Source organism: Arachis duranensis, chromosome 6, assembly GCF_000817695.3.
Source record: "Arachis duranensis cultivar V14167 chromosome 6, aradu.V14167.gnm2.J7QH, whole genome shotgun sequence".
Lineage (NCBI taxonomy): Eukaryota > Viridiplantae > Streptophyta > Magnoliopsida > Fabales > Fabaceae > Arachis > Arachis duranensis.
The window spans coordinates 93568743-93583071 of NC_029777.3; the positions used below are offsets into that span (position 1 = coordinate 93568743).

The following is a 14329-nucleotide window of genomic DNA, read 5'->3' on the forward strand; positions in this document are numbered from 1 at the left end:
TACCTCGGCATCTGTGGAAGAGCAGGTAAGGACAGTTAACACGGCGACGGATCATGAAAAATGTTCGTCTGACCAGGTTCAGCAAATTTTTTAATTTAGATTTATACCCATTAATTTTACGTCAGTTACGAATTCGACGGAGAAGATAAAGGCAAGGTATAAGAAGAAGAAAATGATGGTTACGTTGGAAAAAAAGAGGACAGGACTAAAATTTGCAGCAAAAGAAGAAAGAAAATGAATCAAACCGAAAAGATTTTTTCGAACGTAAGTGACCGAATAAAGATATTAATAAAAATTAATGAATATATTGTAAAATGAATAAAACTATTACCTCACAAAGCTATCAAATCATAGTATTAAAAACATATATTAAAGACAATAAATACCTAATAACGATTATATCAAAAAACATAAAAAAAAGGAAAATTAAGATTTCCGTAAGTTGTCTTCTCGAACTGATATCCATATTGTTCAAATTAAGATCTTCGAATTTCATTAAATTGTGGTTTCTGCAAAAGGTAGGAACAATATTATTATCACATTCATATTTCATATGATTACTTAAAAAAATAACAAGTTTCATTTTCATACTAAGTTGGTTAAAGCCAAACACTAATTTTATTTAATTTTTAAATCTCTTTGTACTTGATTACTGCAAAGACATTGGCAGAAGGGGAGAGAGAAACAAGAAAGTAGTGAGGTGAGGTGAGGGGGGTTCACTTCGAAAGCAGTGACAAAGACACATGCATGTTCACGCACTCAACGGCCAAGATTCTCTCAAAATCCCATCATCAAAATCGACGCTGAACGTTTCATTCTAACCTCTGAGCCCAACCCTAAACCCTATCATAGTTAAGGAATTAGGATCAGGTAACCAACCATGGTTAAATAAATCAATCCACACCCAACCAATTGGGTTTTGAGCTAACCGTTCTCTCTCTTTTCTCTCTCTCTCTCTCTCTCTCTGACTTTGGGTTTCAGCTTTAACAAAGAAAGAAGCATGTGAGAGTGGCAGAAAGAGAAGAAAAGGGTTTCGTTTTTTTTCTTTCCGCTATTGAGGTGTGTTCCTCTCTGTAGTCTATAATGTAATTACGATCTGTGCAAAATAACCTTAGATTTTCTCAGATCTATCTATTTATTCATTTTTTTTTTTTTTTATTTCCATCATTTCCCGATTTTCTCTTACTCCAGTTGTGTTCTGTAGAGAAAACTTGTGTCTATTTTGGTTACCCTTCAAGCAGATCTATTCTGTGAAATGTAAAATTTTCAATTTTTATCGGTACCTTTTTTCTCTTCTGTAGATCTCTCATGATGTTCTATACTTAGAGATCTTGTTTTTCTCGCCATTGTTCATACCAAGGTCTGTTTTTTCCCCCTCAGGTTTCAGATCTTAGGTCCACCATGGTGTAGATTAAGCCGTTTGGGTTGTTTGTTTTGTTTTTCCTTTTTTACCCCTTCCTTTCGAAGAAGATGGAAACTTTCCCGGAAAATTTGGGGGGTTTGGGCTGCTAAGTTAAGAAAAGAGAAAAATTGGAAGAAAATAAGAGATGAATTATTTCCCAGACGAGGTAATAGAGCATATATTTGAGTATGTAGGTTCACACCGTGATAGGAACGCTTTATCTTTAGTGTGCAGGAGCTGGTACAGAATAGAGAGATGCACAAGAGAGAAAGTGTTCATTGGTAACTGCTACTCTATAACCCCTGAGAGGTTGATTCAGAGGTTCCCTTCTTTGAAGTCTCTAACTTTGAAGGGGAAGCCTCACTTTGCTGACTTCAGCTTGGTCCCTCATGGCTGGGGTGGATTTGTGTATCCATGGATTGAAGCACTTGCTAAGGGGAAGGTTGGGTTGGAGGAGCTTAGGTTGAAGAGAATGGTTGTCTCTGATGAGAGCCTTGAGCTTCTTTCTCGTGCTTTCCCTAATTTCAAGAGTCTTGTTCTTGTTAGCTGTGAAGAGTTCACTACTGATGGTCTTGCTGCTATAGCTGCAAATTGCAAGTAAGAAATGATTCTTCTTTTTGGGGTGAATATTTTTTTGATGATTGTGTTGTTTTTGTTTGGTTTTGATCTTGTGTTGCTTTTTTTGTTTGTAACAAATTGATGGTTCTAGCTGGTTTGGTAGCTATAGTGTTTTAGTTTTGTTATGTATGAATATTTCTCAGTTGATAATTGATAATTTGGTTGTACTCTTTAAGAAAAAGTGGTTGAATGGCTTTGAAGTTTGAAGTGAACTTATTCACTTGTCATGTTTTACTGAGTACTACATTGATCTGTTTAAATTTGTGAATTATTAATTATTAGTATTTTTGTTTTGTCTTCTGTTTTAGGATAGGTTGTTTGCTGTGCATTTGTTGGGGTTATGGATGAACATGTTAAGAAATCTATTTTGCTTATATACAATAGAAATGGAGGATGATAAAAGTGTGTTCTTGACTCTTCATTTTGTTTTTATTTGTTTGGGATTGCAATATAGGTGGCTTCGAGAACTTGACCTTCAAGAAAATGAAGTTGATGATCACAAGGGTCAGTGGCTTAGTTGCTTCCCCGACAGCTGCACGTCGCTTGTCTCTCTTAATTTTGCTTGCCTTAAAGGAGAGATTAATACTGGAGTGCTTGAGAGACTTGTTGCAAGATCTCCTAACCTTAAGAGCTTAAGATTAAACCGCTCTGTGCCCCTTGACGCACTCCAGAGGATATTGGCGCGAGCCCCTCAGCTAGTAGATTTGGGAGTAGGGTCATTAGTCCATGATCCAGCTATGGAGACCTTCGCCAAGCTAATGACTACCATGAATAAGTGCAAGTCAATAACAAGCTTGTCGGGATTTTTGGAAGTTACTCCTCGCTGCCTCACAGCTATGTATCCTATTCTTCCGAAATTAACATCCTTAAACTTGAGTTATGCAGCAGGCATTCCAGGCAGTGATTTGATAAAATTGATTCGTCACTGCAAGAAACTTCAGCGCTTATGGGTAAACACATCAGTCTCAAAATCTTTTCCAATTATATGTATATTGTTTTGTTGGTGGATGCTGATAACTTTTGTAATTGCGTGCAGATAATGGATTCCATTGGAGATAAAGGGCTAGGTGTTGTAGCTAACACGTGTAAGGAATTGCAAGAATTGAGGGTTTTTCCTTCTGACAACATTGGTCAGCATGCGGCTGTCACAGAGAAGGGATTGGTTGCGATATCTATGGGCTGCCCGAAACTTCACTCATTGCTCTACTTCTGCCACCAGATGACAAATGCTGCCCTAATAACTGTGGCCAAGAACTGCCCAAATTTTATCCGCTTTAGGTTGGCTATCCTTGACGCAACAAAACCCGACCCCGACACAAATCAGCCACTGGATGAAGGTTTTGGGGCGATTGTGCAATCTTGCAGGCGTCTTAGGCGGCTTTCCCTCTCTGGCCAGCTGACTGATAAGGTATTCCTCTACATCGGAATGTATGCTGAGCAGCTTGAGATGTTGTCCATTGCCTTTGCCGGGGAGAGTGACAAGGGGATGCTCTATGTTCTGAATGGATGCAAGAAGCTCCGCAAGCTTGAGATCAGGGACTGCCCTTTCGGCAACACAGCACTTCTGACAGACGTAGGGAAGTATGAAACAATGCGATCCCTTTGGATGTCGTCGTGCGAAGTAACCGTCGGAGCATGCAAGGTGCTAGCAATGAAGATGCCGAGGCTAAATGTTGAGATCTTCAACGAGAATGAGCCAGCCGACTGCGAGCCGGATGATGTGCAGAAGGTGGAGAAGATGTACTTGTACCGGACATTGGCTGGGAAGAGGAAAGATGCACCGGAATATGTATGGACCCTTTAGGTGCATTTTTAGGTCAATTTTAATTTTATTGTTATTATTGAGCAGTTTGTACGTTAGGCTGACTTATTAATGCAATTTTAGCCTTGTGTAGTGGTTGGTTTGTTATTTCCTTGCATTTGCTAGATTTATGCATAAATATTAGATGCCTTAACTTTCTTCCTAGTTCTTAATCATTATTATTCCATAATAATGTCTCCACCTTGTTATATAGATTTAGAGCGTCTCTCTACTTGTAGGATGAGACGTTACTTTAGTTTCAGAGGGTAAAGTGTGACCTTTATATCCATCAAGAGGTTAAGCACAAATCAAATTAGTTTTAATTATAAATTATATAAAACTTTACGTTTAGTTATTTCTCCTAATAAATGGTATATTTACTCCTCAACATATTCAAGTGTGCTAAACTTAAAGTTTTGAATCTTGAAAAATATTTATACTACACGGCAAGTTGGACAAGTGTTGAGTATTCTATGAAACAAATTTCTAGTGCTCCTTCTCTGGTTATTGTGAAATTATATTTTTCACAATTTATCCAAAACAAAAATAGGCATCAAGCTGCAATATTTGGTCCGTCTAACATTTTATAACAAATCAACTTGATCAAACACTGAACGGTATGCATTTTTCCACAATTTCTCAATGTCATTTCAGAACAATTTACTGTTTGGTGAGTATAATTTGATTATATGCTATGGCCTTGAAGCAGCGCCATATCATGTTGTATTCTAAGGTATATTCTTTTTATCAACAAGCATCCAAGCCTTTGATAAATGAGGATTGAGCATAATTATAACTTTTAATTAGAGCCCTCTTTTGGGGTAGAGTTCAGATCCATTAGCATATAAGTAAAGTTGGATCCAGATATGATGGTTGGTATCCACTTATCTTAATTTAAAGCAGCTGAACATGACTAATCAATTGGTTGGAATGGGAAATTCGACGCCTCAATTTTGGACCATGTTTGGAACCCATTAAAAAAAAACTGTTTTCTTCAAAAATATATTTTACATAAAAAATAATAATGTTTGAGTTGTAATAAGAAGATAGTTTATAACCAAAACTAATATTTTTAAGCTAAAAATAGCATATAAGCTGTGAAGCACTGACACAGACACAAGATACGATACAACACGAGATACGTAAATACATAAATTTTAATTTTTTATAAGATATTGGACATGTCATATATATGCTACACATCAAAGTTTTTTTGGCAACCAAATCCAATCAAGTTGGCCCAAATTCAACCAAAATCATTTTTATTACACGCAGTGTATACACACACGTACTTCACTAACGTAAACATATCCTTCTTCGTCTTCTTCGTGTTCTTCCTTTTTCTTCGTCGCGTTCCTTCTTCTTGTTCGCATGTTTTCTCTCCATCGTCGTTCTTTTATTGCTGCTGTTGTTGCTGCGCTTTTTTCTTTTCCTCTTTTTCTTCCTAATAATTTTGCAGTATTGATTTTTCTTCTTTTTTTTTTTAATTTTATTCCTCTTAAGAGAGTGAAATAAGAAGAATTATGAAAAAATGAAATAAGAAGAAGATGAAGAAGAAGAAGCAGAATATGAGGAGGAAGAGGAAGAGTTTTGAATTATGCGAAACTTATCAGAATAAAAATACACCGAAATTTCTTAACAAATACACATGAATTTCTTAGTTTTTACACCAAAATTTTGCTACAAAAGTACAAAAATGTCTTCTTTAATGCTACATTTTTTATTCTTTTTTTCCTTATTTTTTTTAGTTGAATGAATGCAGGTTCATCCTCTTCTTAGTAATTTTGCAACATTATGTGTTTCTTCTTCTTATTTGTTTAATTTTTTCTTTTATTTTTTATTTTTATTTAGAGAGTTAAATAAGAAGAAACTAAGAAGATAAAACAAGAAAAAGATGAATAAAAAAAGGAAGATGATAATGAAAAAGAAGAAGAAGAAGTAACAGAAGATGGAGGGAGAAAAAGGAAAAGTTTTGAATTATGTAGAACTTATCAGAATAAAATATACCAAAATTTATTAACAAACACACATAATTTTTTTAGTTTTTATACCGAAATTTTGCTACAAAAGCACAAAAATATCTTCTTTAATGCTGTATTTTTTTCTTCATTTCTTCTTATTTCTTTCTTTCTTTTAATTGAATGAATGTAGGTTTATCCTCTTCTTAGTAATTTTGTAGCATTATGTGTTTCTTCTTCTTTATTTGATTTTTTTGTTTTTATTTTTGTTAAGAGAGTAAAATAAAAAGAAATTTGAAAAGGTAAAACAAGAAGGAAAAGATGAATAAGAAAAAAAAGATGATGATGAAAAAGAAAAATAAGCAGCAACAGAAGATGAGAAAGAAGAAAGAGTTTTGAATTATGCATAACATATCAGAATAAAAATACACCAAAATTTCTTAACAAATACACATAAATTTCTTATTTTTTACACCAAAACTTTGCTACAAAAGTACAAAAATATCTTATTTAATGCTGCATTTTTTTCTTCTTTTTTTATTTCTTTCTTTCTTTTAGTTGAATGAATGTAGGTTCATTGTTTTTATTCTTATTAAGAGAGTAAAACAAGAAAAAACTTGAAAAGATAAAACAAGAAAGAAAAAATGAAAAAAAAAGATGACGATGATGAAAAAAAAAAGAAGAAATAGTTGCAACACCTAGATTAATTTATCATGGCCTAACGCAAGTAGTTATAGAATGATTAACACTTTAGTACTGCGGCGACATCTGCTTAGCAAATTAATGTGCAAGAATAATCGGATAAATTGTGTGCTTTTTGGTCGGGTTGTAGATAATATTCTCCCTCATCTTGAAGAAGGAAGGGTTGGACCCCTCATCGTTGTGCTGAGTTTTGAATTATGCAAAATTTATTAGAATAAAAATACATCAAAATTTCTTAATGAATACACATAAATTTCTTATATTTTACACCGAAATTACTTAATCATTGCAACACGCAAACTCAGTTTGAAAACAAGTACACAAACAAAACTGAATCAAGAACAAAAACACATCTAAATTAACTTTGGATCAGACAACGTCATTAATATGACAAAAATTCAATGATAATGATAATAATAATAATTACGACGATAACAATAAAGAAGATAACGATGAAGATAAAGATAATGACGATGATGACATAATGATAACGATGATGATGATGATGACGATGATGGAGAAGAAGGAGGAGGAAAATAAATGAAAAGAAGAAATCAAATGAAAAAAGAGAAGAGGAGGAGAAGGTAGTGATGGTGGTGGGGATGACGATAACAAAAGAGAAAAACGAAGGAGAAGAAAAAACAGTAACTGAGATGTTAGTAAGAAGGAGGATGAGGAGGAGGAGGAAAAGGAAACGGAGAAGGAGAAGGTGTGTGATTTAAAAAGCGGTTTTAACAACTTGGTTAGGCTTGATTAAGTGAATGTAGAGTTTTATTCATATATAAAATGTAAAGTATTGTTTAGATAAATTATAATATTTTATTATTTTGTTCATATTAAAATATAAATTAATATTTTAACTATTTTTAACATTTTTTAATTATATAAAATATTTAAAATAATTTTTGTATAAATAAATAATTATATATAATATTTCTAACCTCAAGAATATAAATTAAAGAGTAATATCCCAAATAGATTCCCAAGGATTTGGCCGTCCGACAGATTTGTCTCCTAGAAAAATTAACTAAGTCCCTAGTCCCCGAAATTGTTAGATATATGCCATATACGTCCTTGTTTCAGGTTTAGCCGATTAACCGAATACTCTCTCTCCTATGTGGAGGTGATTAGTGTGACGTGTCAGGTTAAAGGCTATGCGTCACTTCCAGGACACATTGGTCCCTGCACACGTGGTCAAAACGACGTCGTTTAAACGTCATTTTGGGTGGGACAGATTAGTCCCCAAGCTTTCTCATGTCAATGTTATAAAACGGCATCGTTGTGAATGGGGACCAGGTATAAAAACGCACGTCCTTTTCTCATGTCTATAAACGGCGACTGGGTGTTAGCGGTGGCGTGTTGTGCATATCGCCATTGTTGGAGCTAAGTTTAGTAAATTTTTTTTGAATTAATTTGGAGGTGAAGATTGAAGTATGATGAACATGCATGTCATGTGTAGAGTAGATCAAAGATACTGTATTGCTAGTGTAGGTTAAGTCAGAGTTGTAAAGTGATTTCGGTTGTGCCGTTTCATAATAACGTTACTAACGTTGGTGTTAAAAAATTGGATTTTGTTTTAATGTTCTTGTAATGTGTTCATTACTTGTTTAAGTTGTGATAAATTTTTAATTTGTTATATTTAGATGAGCGAATATGTGAAGTGGTTGCAAGGACCATTACACCAAATACTAATAATAGAACTTGACTTGTCGTTGTAGTCTAGAACTCTATCAGTTTTTGCTTATGAGAATAAATGATACAAAGTATAAGAAAATGGAAAAAAATTTAATTCTGAATTTCAAGCATGTTTGCTTTTATCTAGGGGGTTTAGAAATTTCAATTAACCCAAACTAAAAGGCAAACGGGAAAAATAAGATGTCGTTTTGGTTATTCAAGAATAATTTTATAGCTGTTTGTTTTCCTGATCATTCACATACAACACAATACTCAATATAAGATTGCAGTATACTTGTTTGAGTAAAACAAATTCGATAATTGCCTGCACATTTGTCATGTTAAAATTTAATCATTAGATTCTTAAGCAAAAAGTAAATTGCATGCTCAAATGTTTACTTCGTGTGTATTAAGAGTGTATTTAAGTGAATTCTTGTTATACTAAGATATATGTTTACACAGGAGTAATGCAGGTTCATCTGCACTATTGACAGTGGAGCCCATACCTCAATCTCCTCCGTTATTTGATAAATCGTATATTTACTTAGATGTCTGCAAAAAGGGGTTTAAGACTGGATGTCGCCCTTTGATAGGTTTAGATGGGTGCTTTCTAAAGGATTTTTATGGGGGACAATTATTGTCAGCTGTAGGATAAAATACGAACAATCATTTTTATGTGATTGCATATGCAGTAGTTGATAGTGAGACAAAGGCAAGTTAAAAATGGTTTCTTGGATTGTTACAGGATGATCTTGGGCAATGCACTGACGATGGTTGGAACTTCATCAGCGATCAACAGAAGGTATCCCTGAATATCACATAGGTTTAATGTTCTAACTCATAGGGTTTGTTATGTTTACTATCTTAATGTTTTGTATTCTTGATGTAGTAATCACTGTTAAGTATGTTTTTTATTTTCATATTTAGCATTTTTATGCATTAATATTTTCTGGTCTGTTTGAACTGTGATGTAGGGTCTTTTGCCAGCACTAAAGGAGGTTATGCCTTACGCACATCATAGAAACTGCTTTAGGCACATTTGGAAGAATTTCACAATTAAATACAAGGTCACACAACTTAAGAACGTGGTCTGGGCTTGTGCCAAAAGTTCAACATTTGTAGAGTTTAATGAGAACATGCAAAGGCTGAAGATGATGAACGAGGATGCATGGGCTTACCTTGCAAAATTGGATCTAGGATGCTGGACTAAGTCAAAATTCAGCCACTGGCCTAAGCTAGATAGCATCACTAATGACATGATAGAGGTGTGGAGGATGGCACAACACAAAAAGGCCCTAAGCACGTATATTGGTGTAGTTGCTCATGTACAACAAAAAAGGATGGAAGCCATTATGAATGACACCAAGCACTGGACTGCTCAATGGACTGGCGATGATGTCAGACATGTATTTGAGGTACAAATGCATATGAAGAAGCTGGGAGTGCACTTGGGTAACAGTACATGTACATGTAACATGTGGCAACTTACAGGTATAACACTTAAATTTATGCATTTTAGTTGTTATTGTGGCAAATTGTATATCTAATTGATGTTAATAATCACTTATAAGTATTTCATGTGTGCATACCATGGCTGCTATTGCTAAAAGGGGAGACAGAGCAGACACATATGTGCACAAGTGGCTAAAGATGGATGCTTTCAGAGAAACATATGGTCATTCCATTAGCCCTGTCAACAGTGAAGAGTATTGGGAAGAGTCTAGAGAAATAAGCTCAATCCCTCCCAAGATTAAGAGGCCAATAGGGTGTCCAATAAAGAGAAGGAGAACAGATCCAGTGGAAGATGGACCAAAGGGTACTAAGGCAAAAAAGATCTTCAGAGTCACATGTGAAAAATGTGGAGAGTCTGGCCACAATGCTAAGACATGCAAGGGAGCTCCAAAGGCTGGGACTAATCCTAAAAGGAAAAGTCAAGGAAAAATCCAAGGAAAAGTCAACTATAACACAAGAAGAGGTACATGTTTCTCAATCAGCACCCATAACTCAAGTATTCATGATTAACACTTACCTTCTTATACTAAATGTGATATATTGTGCAGCTTGAGATCTGTGATAATATGTTTAGGATTCAGGTTTTTGACAACAATTATTTGCTCTATTATAGGGACCAACTTGACATATAATATTATTATTCAGGGACCTGTTTGATTTATAGTATAAATTCTAAAGGACTTATTTGACTTATAATATACATCATAAAGGATTTAATTGTCCTAATATATTTGCTCGTGTATGAGGTTATTCAACTTGGGACACCCACAAATGCTACTGTACTAGATGTTGGAATGAATGTAAATGTTGCAACTGTAAGTATGCTTGATAATGTGTTTTACTATTAATTCCTAAACACTAGATACTAATATCTTATGTTAGAATATCATAATTATGTACAATTCTATCAGGGAAGACAAACTCAGCTTCAGCAGCCTTTTAGATGTCCACAACAGACAATAATTAGGCCCAAGAGTCAGGAAAGTGTGAGTGCTGAGACAATGGCAGCTGCAAGTAGTGGCACAACCTCCAGAATGTTCAAATTCATTCCAACTCGCGGACTGAACCTCTCTAAGAAGAAATTATGCTTTCTTGAAATTTATTGTGAAAGGGACAAGATCTTTTTTGTTATTTTGAAGAAAATAGACCTCCACTTTAATACTTTTTGTGTTACCACTTTACATCAGTATGTGTAGAAGGAAATAGACCTTCTTTGGTTTGTTAACATTTTGATACAATTTATGTACATACTCTATGTTGATGCTACTTTATATTAATATTTTGATGCATGCTATTTGAATATTTTGGTTTGGATTATATACTATATTTTGTAATATCCACTTGGCCAAGTTACTTTGCATACTCTAATTTGGATATAGACTAGCTTCAATTTAGCATCATTGACAACCTCTAATATTCATTTAACTAAAATGAGCCATTCAAATACAATATTTTTTCAACAAACGTACAATGCTAATTATTTAAATAAGCACCACATAGATACAAAATGAAATTACAACTACAAATGCACCTATTATTACACTACTAAACAACCTGAAAACACTATCTTTCTAGAGTTTCGAACTATCTACATTCCTCTTTATTAATATCTCCTCTAATTGTTGAACTCTCTCATCCAAGCTATAAATCAAACCTGTACCGAATTCTTTACCCACACATGTCTCCACAGAGGCCAATCTACTGCTTTCAACTACATCATCCACCAGATACCCAAAAATCTCATCAAACCATACAAAAAATCACAATAATATTGCTTTTCCTCAATCAGAATAACAAAAAAAAATCATAACATTAGTCTTAGTCCCCGATTATCAAAACTATAGCACCACAAAAATCCACCACTCTAAAGTACCTTGAAGTGAGGACAGCCAAAGAACAGCCTATTCGGGTTCTCTACTGTGCGAAACCTGGATATTACGGCATATGTCTTGCCTTGCACTTAAGATGTTCTTCTCTTCTAAGTCGCCCCCTTCGGAAGCCAGTCGAACTGCTGTCAACAGTAAAGACATCATCGATAGTTCTCCGACCGCGTCTCCGACTTGCAACTGACGTACTGCCTCCACTCGCCATCACTTTCTTCGAAGCCAAAGACTCTCTCTCACATACTAAGATACATGAGTTGAAGATAAAGAGATAGGGGTTAAAGATGAAGACCTAATTTTATGTTGATCTCCTTTGAAACAGCGACGTATTACGCCTCTCACAACGCTGCCGTTTTATAACATTGACATGAGAAAGTTTGAGGTCTAATTTGTCCCACTCAAAACGACGTCGTTTGAAGAAGCTCTTAAACGATGTCGTTTTGGCCACATGTGCAAGGACCAATGTGTCCTGGAAGCGATGCGTAGCCTTTAATCTAACACGTCACACTGATCACCTCCACGTAGGAGAGAAAGTGTGTTCGGTTAACAGGCTAAACCTGAAGCAAGGACGTATGTGGCATATATCTATCAATTTCGGGTGGCAAAATCCTTGGAGACCTATTTGGGGTATTACTCTAAATTAAAAATAAGGTTGGACACAACTGACATGTGATGGTATTATTTATATGTGTCAAAGTATGTCCAAAGAAGTATTTTGTATTTTTTATTAAGACATAATTGAACATAGAAAATACGTGTGTAAATAAGTGTCATTGAGTATTGTGTTAAAAATTTTTCTGATACACAAATACGACAACTCACCAAAATATCCGTACTTCATAGCTATAAGCGAAAGTAATATCTGAAACTTATGATTATAAGCAAATGTTTATGATTTTTGAATTGTAGTGATTTTACCGATTTAACTTCAAGTATCAAATAATAAGTAATCATTTCATACTCATTTTTGTAATTATATTATTTAAAAGCAATTTTTTCATAGATTTCAAACATAATATATTATTATCTTAAAATCATATTTTAAATAAAGTATCCAAATATAAATTGATTGTCATATAATCGATTATTTTTAAAAGTGATTATACAAATAAAAATTATTGAATTAGGTTTAATTTTTGAAGCATTACCAAATACATCCTTAATTTTGAGCTAATAGTATCAAGTTTTGCTATACCTTATCATATTATTTTTGGCTATTGACACGGATAATTGCATATTGATATCGAATCCTTTAAAAATTAGATTGATTATTGAATCAGATAAAATAAAATAAAATATTTATATATTAAACACATTTATTTTAGAAAATATTTTAGTTAAAAAAATTGGTTAATCTACTTGAATTGCTGATTTGATTCAATTCTCAAAATCATATTATTATATTATTCTATAATAGGTTATATTCTGACATCTTGCATGATGATATAGCGCATTCTAATAATAGTTTGCATACATTTTTCTTTTTAACTATTTTTTAAAAAAGTATTATGTAATCAATTATACACAAATTAACATTTAATAATTATTTATATTAAAATTTGTCAATAATTCTAATATTATATTTCATATTTTTTAGTAATTATTATGATTCTTTTTTATATTTCAGTGGGTCAATCATCAATAATCAATAATCATCATTATCATTATTATTATTATCTTAAAACACGTAGTATTTTAGCGTTAAAAATGCTAACGTAACGCATTTTTTAATACCAATATCCATACCTCTCTATTTTCGGAATATTTAAGAAAATATTGTTTTGGAATTAATTATACAAAAATTGACATTTAATGACTAAAATTCTACTAGTTGTTAATCATTTTAATAAATCTAATATATTTTTTTATTATGTATCAACCTTAATTAATATGGTATATGAATAAAAATATACATCTTATTATTTGAATTAATTAGTCAAATATTCATTAAGGAATAAAACCTATAAATAATATCATTATATTATATTATCTTACAATGAATAACATTATGACACTAAAAATATTGACGTGACACATTCTGATGTCAGTATGCATACCTCTCTCTTCTAAGAATATTTTTAAAAACATATCTTTTTTAGAATTATATGAAAATTGACTGCTAATGACTAAAATTCTACTAATTATCAATTATTCTAATAAATCTAATTTATATTTTTTCTATTATTGTGTATTAACCTTAATTAATATAATTTTTAAATAAAATATATACATCTTATTGTTTGAATTAATTAGTCAAATATCAATTAAGGAATAAATAATATCATTATATTATCATTATATTATCATTATCTTACAACACGTAGTATTCTTGCACCAAAAATACTTACGTGACGCATTCTGGTGCCAGTATGCATACTTCTCAGAATATTTTAAGAATATTCTTTAGAATTGTACAAAAATTAACATTCAATGACTAAAATTCTACTAATTGCGAATCATTCTAATAAATCTAATATATATTTCTTTTATTGTGTATCAATCTTAATTAATATAATTTATAAATAAAATACATACATCTCATTATTTGAATTAATTAGTCATTAAATATCCATTAAGGAATAAAATATACAAATAATATCATTATATTATATTGTATTATCATTATCATTATATCATTATATTATTCTACAATAGGTTGTATTCTGGTATCAAGAATGCTGACGTGTCATGTTCTGGTGTCAGGATGCATACCTTTTTCTTCTAAATTTATTTAAAAAATATCTTTATTATAATTATATAAAAATTAGCATTTAATGAG

The 14329-nt window shown here is 32.7% G+C and overlaps 1 protein-coding gene across 1 annotated transcript; it reads left to right on the plus strand.

Moving 5' to 3' along the window:
- Positions 1-912: 912 nt before the first annotated feature.
- On the plus strand, positions 913-3929 carry LOC107494704 (protein AUXIN SIGNALING F-BOX 2). Its single transcript, XM_016115739.3, has 3 exons — positions 913-1999; positions 2475-2970; positions 3057-3929. Exons 1-3 carry the CDS (start codon positions 1548-1550, stop codon positions 3822-3824), a joined length of 1716 nt encoding a protein of 571 aa, XP_015971225.1. The 5' UTR covers positions 913-1547; the 3' UTR covers positions 3825-3929.
- The last annotated feature ends 10400 nt before the right edge of the window (positions 3930-14329 follow it).

Bases quoted from the DNA above. Each gene is read 5' to 3' on its own strand.
- LOC107494704 (XM_016115739.3), top strand. From the start codon at position 1,548: ATGAATTATTTCCCAGACGAGGTAATAGAGCATATATTTGAGTATGTA. The intron at 2,000-2,474 runs GTAAGAAATGAT...ATTGCAATATAG, and splicing joins GCTATAGCTGCAAATTGCAA to GTGGCTTCGAGAACTTGACC. The intron at 2,971-3,056 runs GTAAACACATCA...AATTGCGTGCAG, and splicing joins AGAAACTTCAGCGCTTATGG to ATAATGGATTCCATTGGAGA.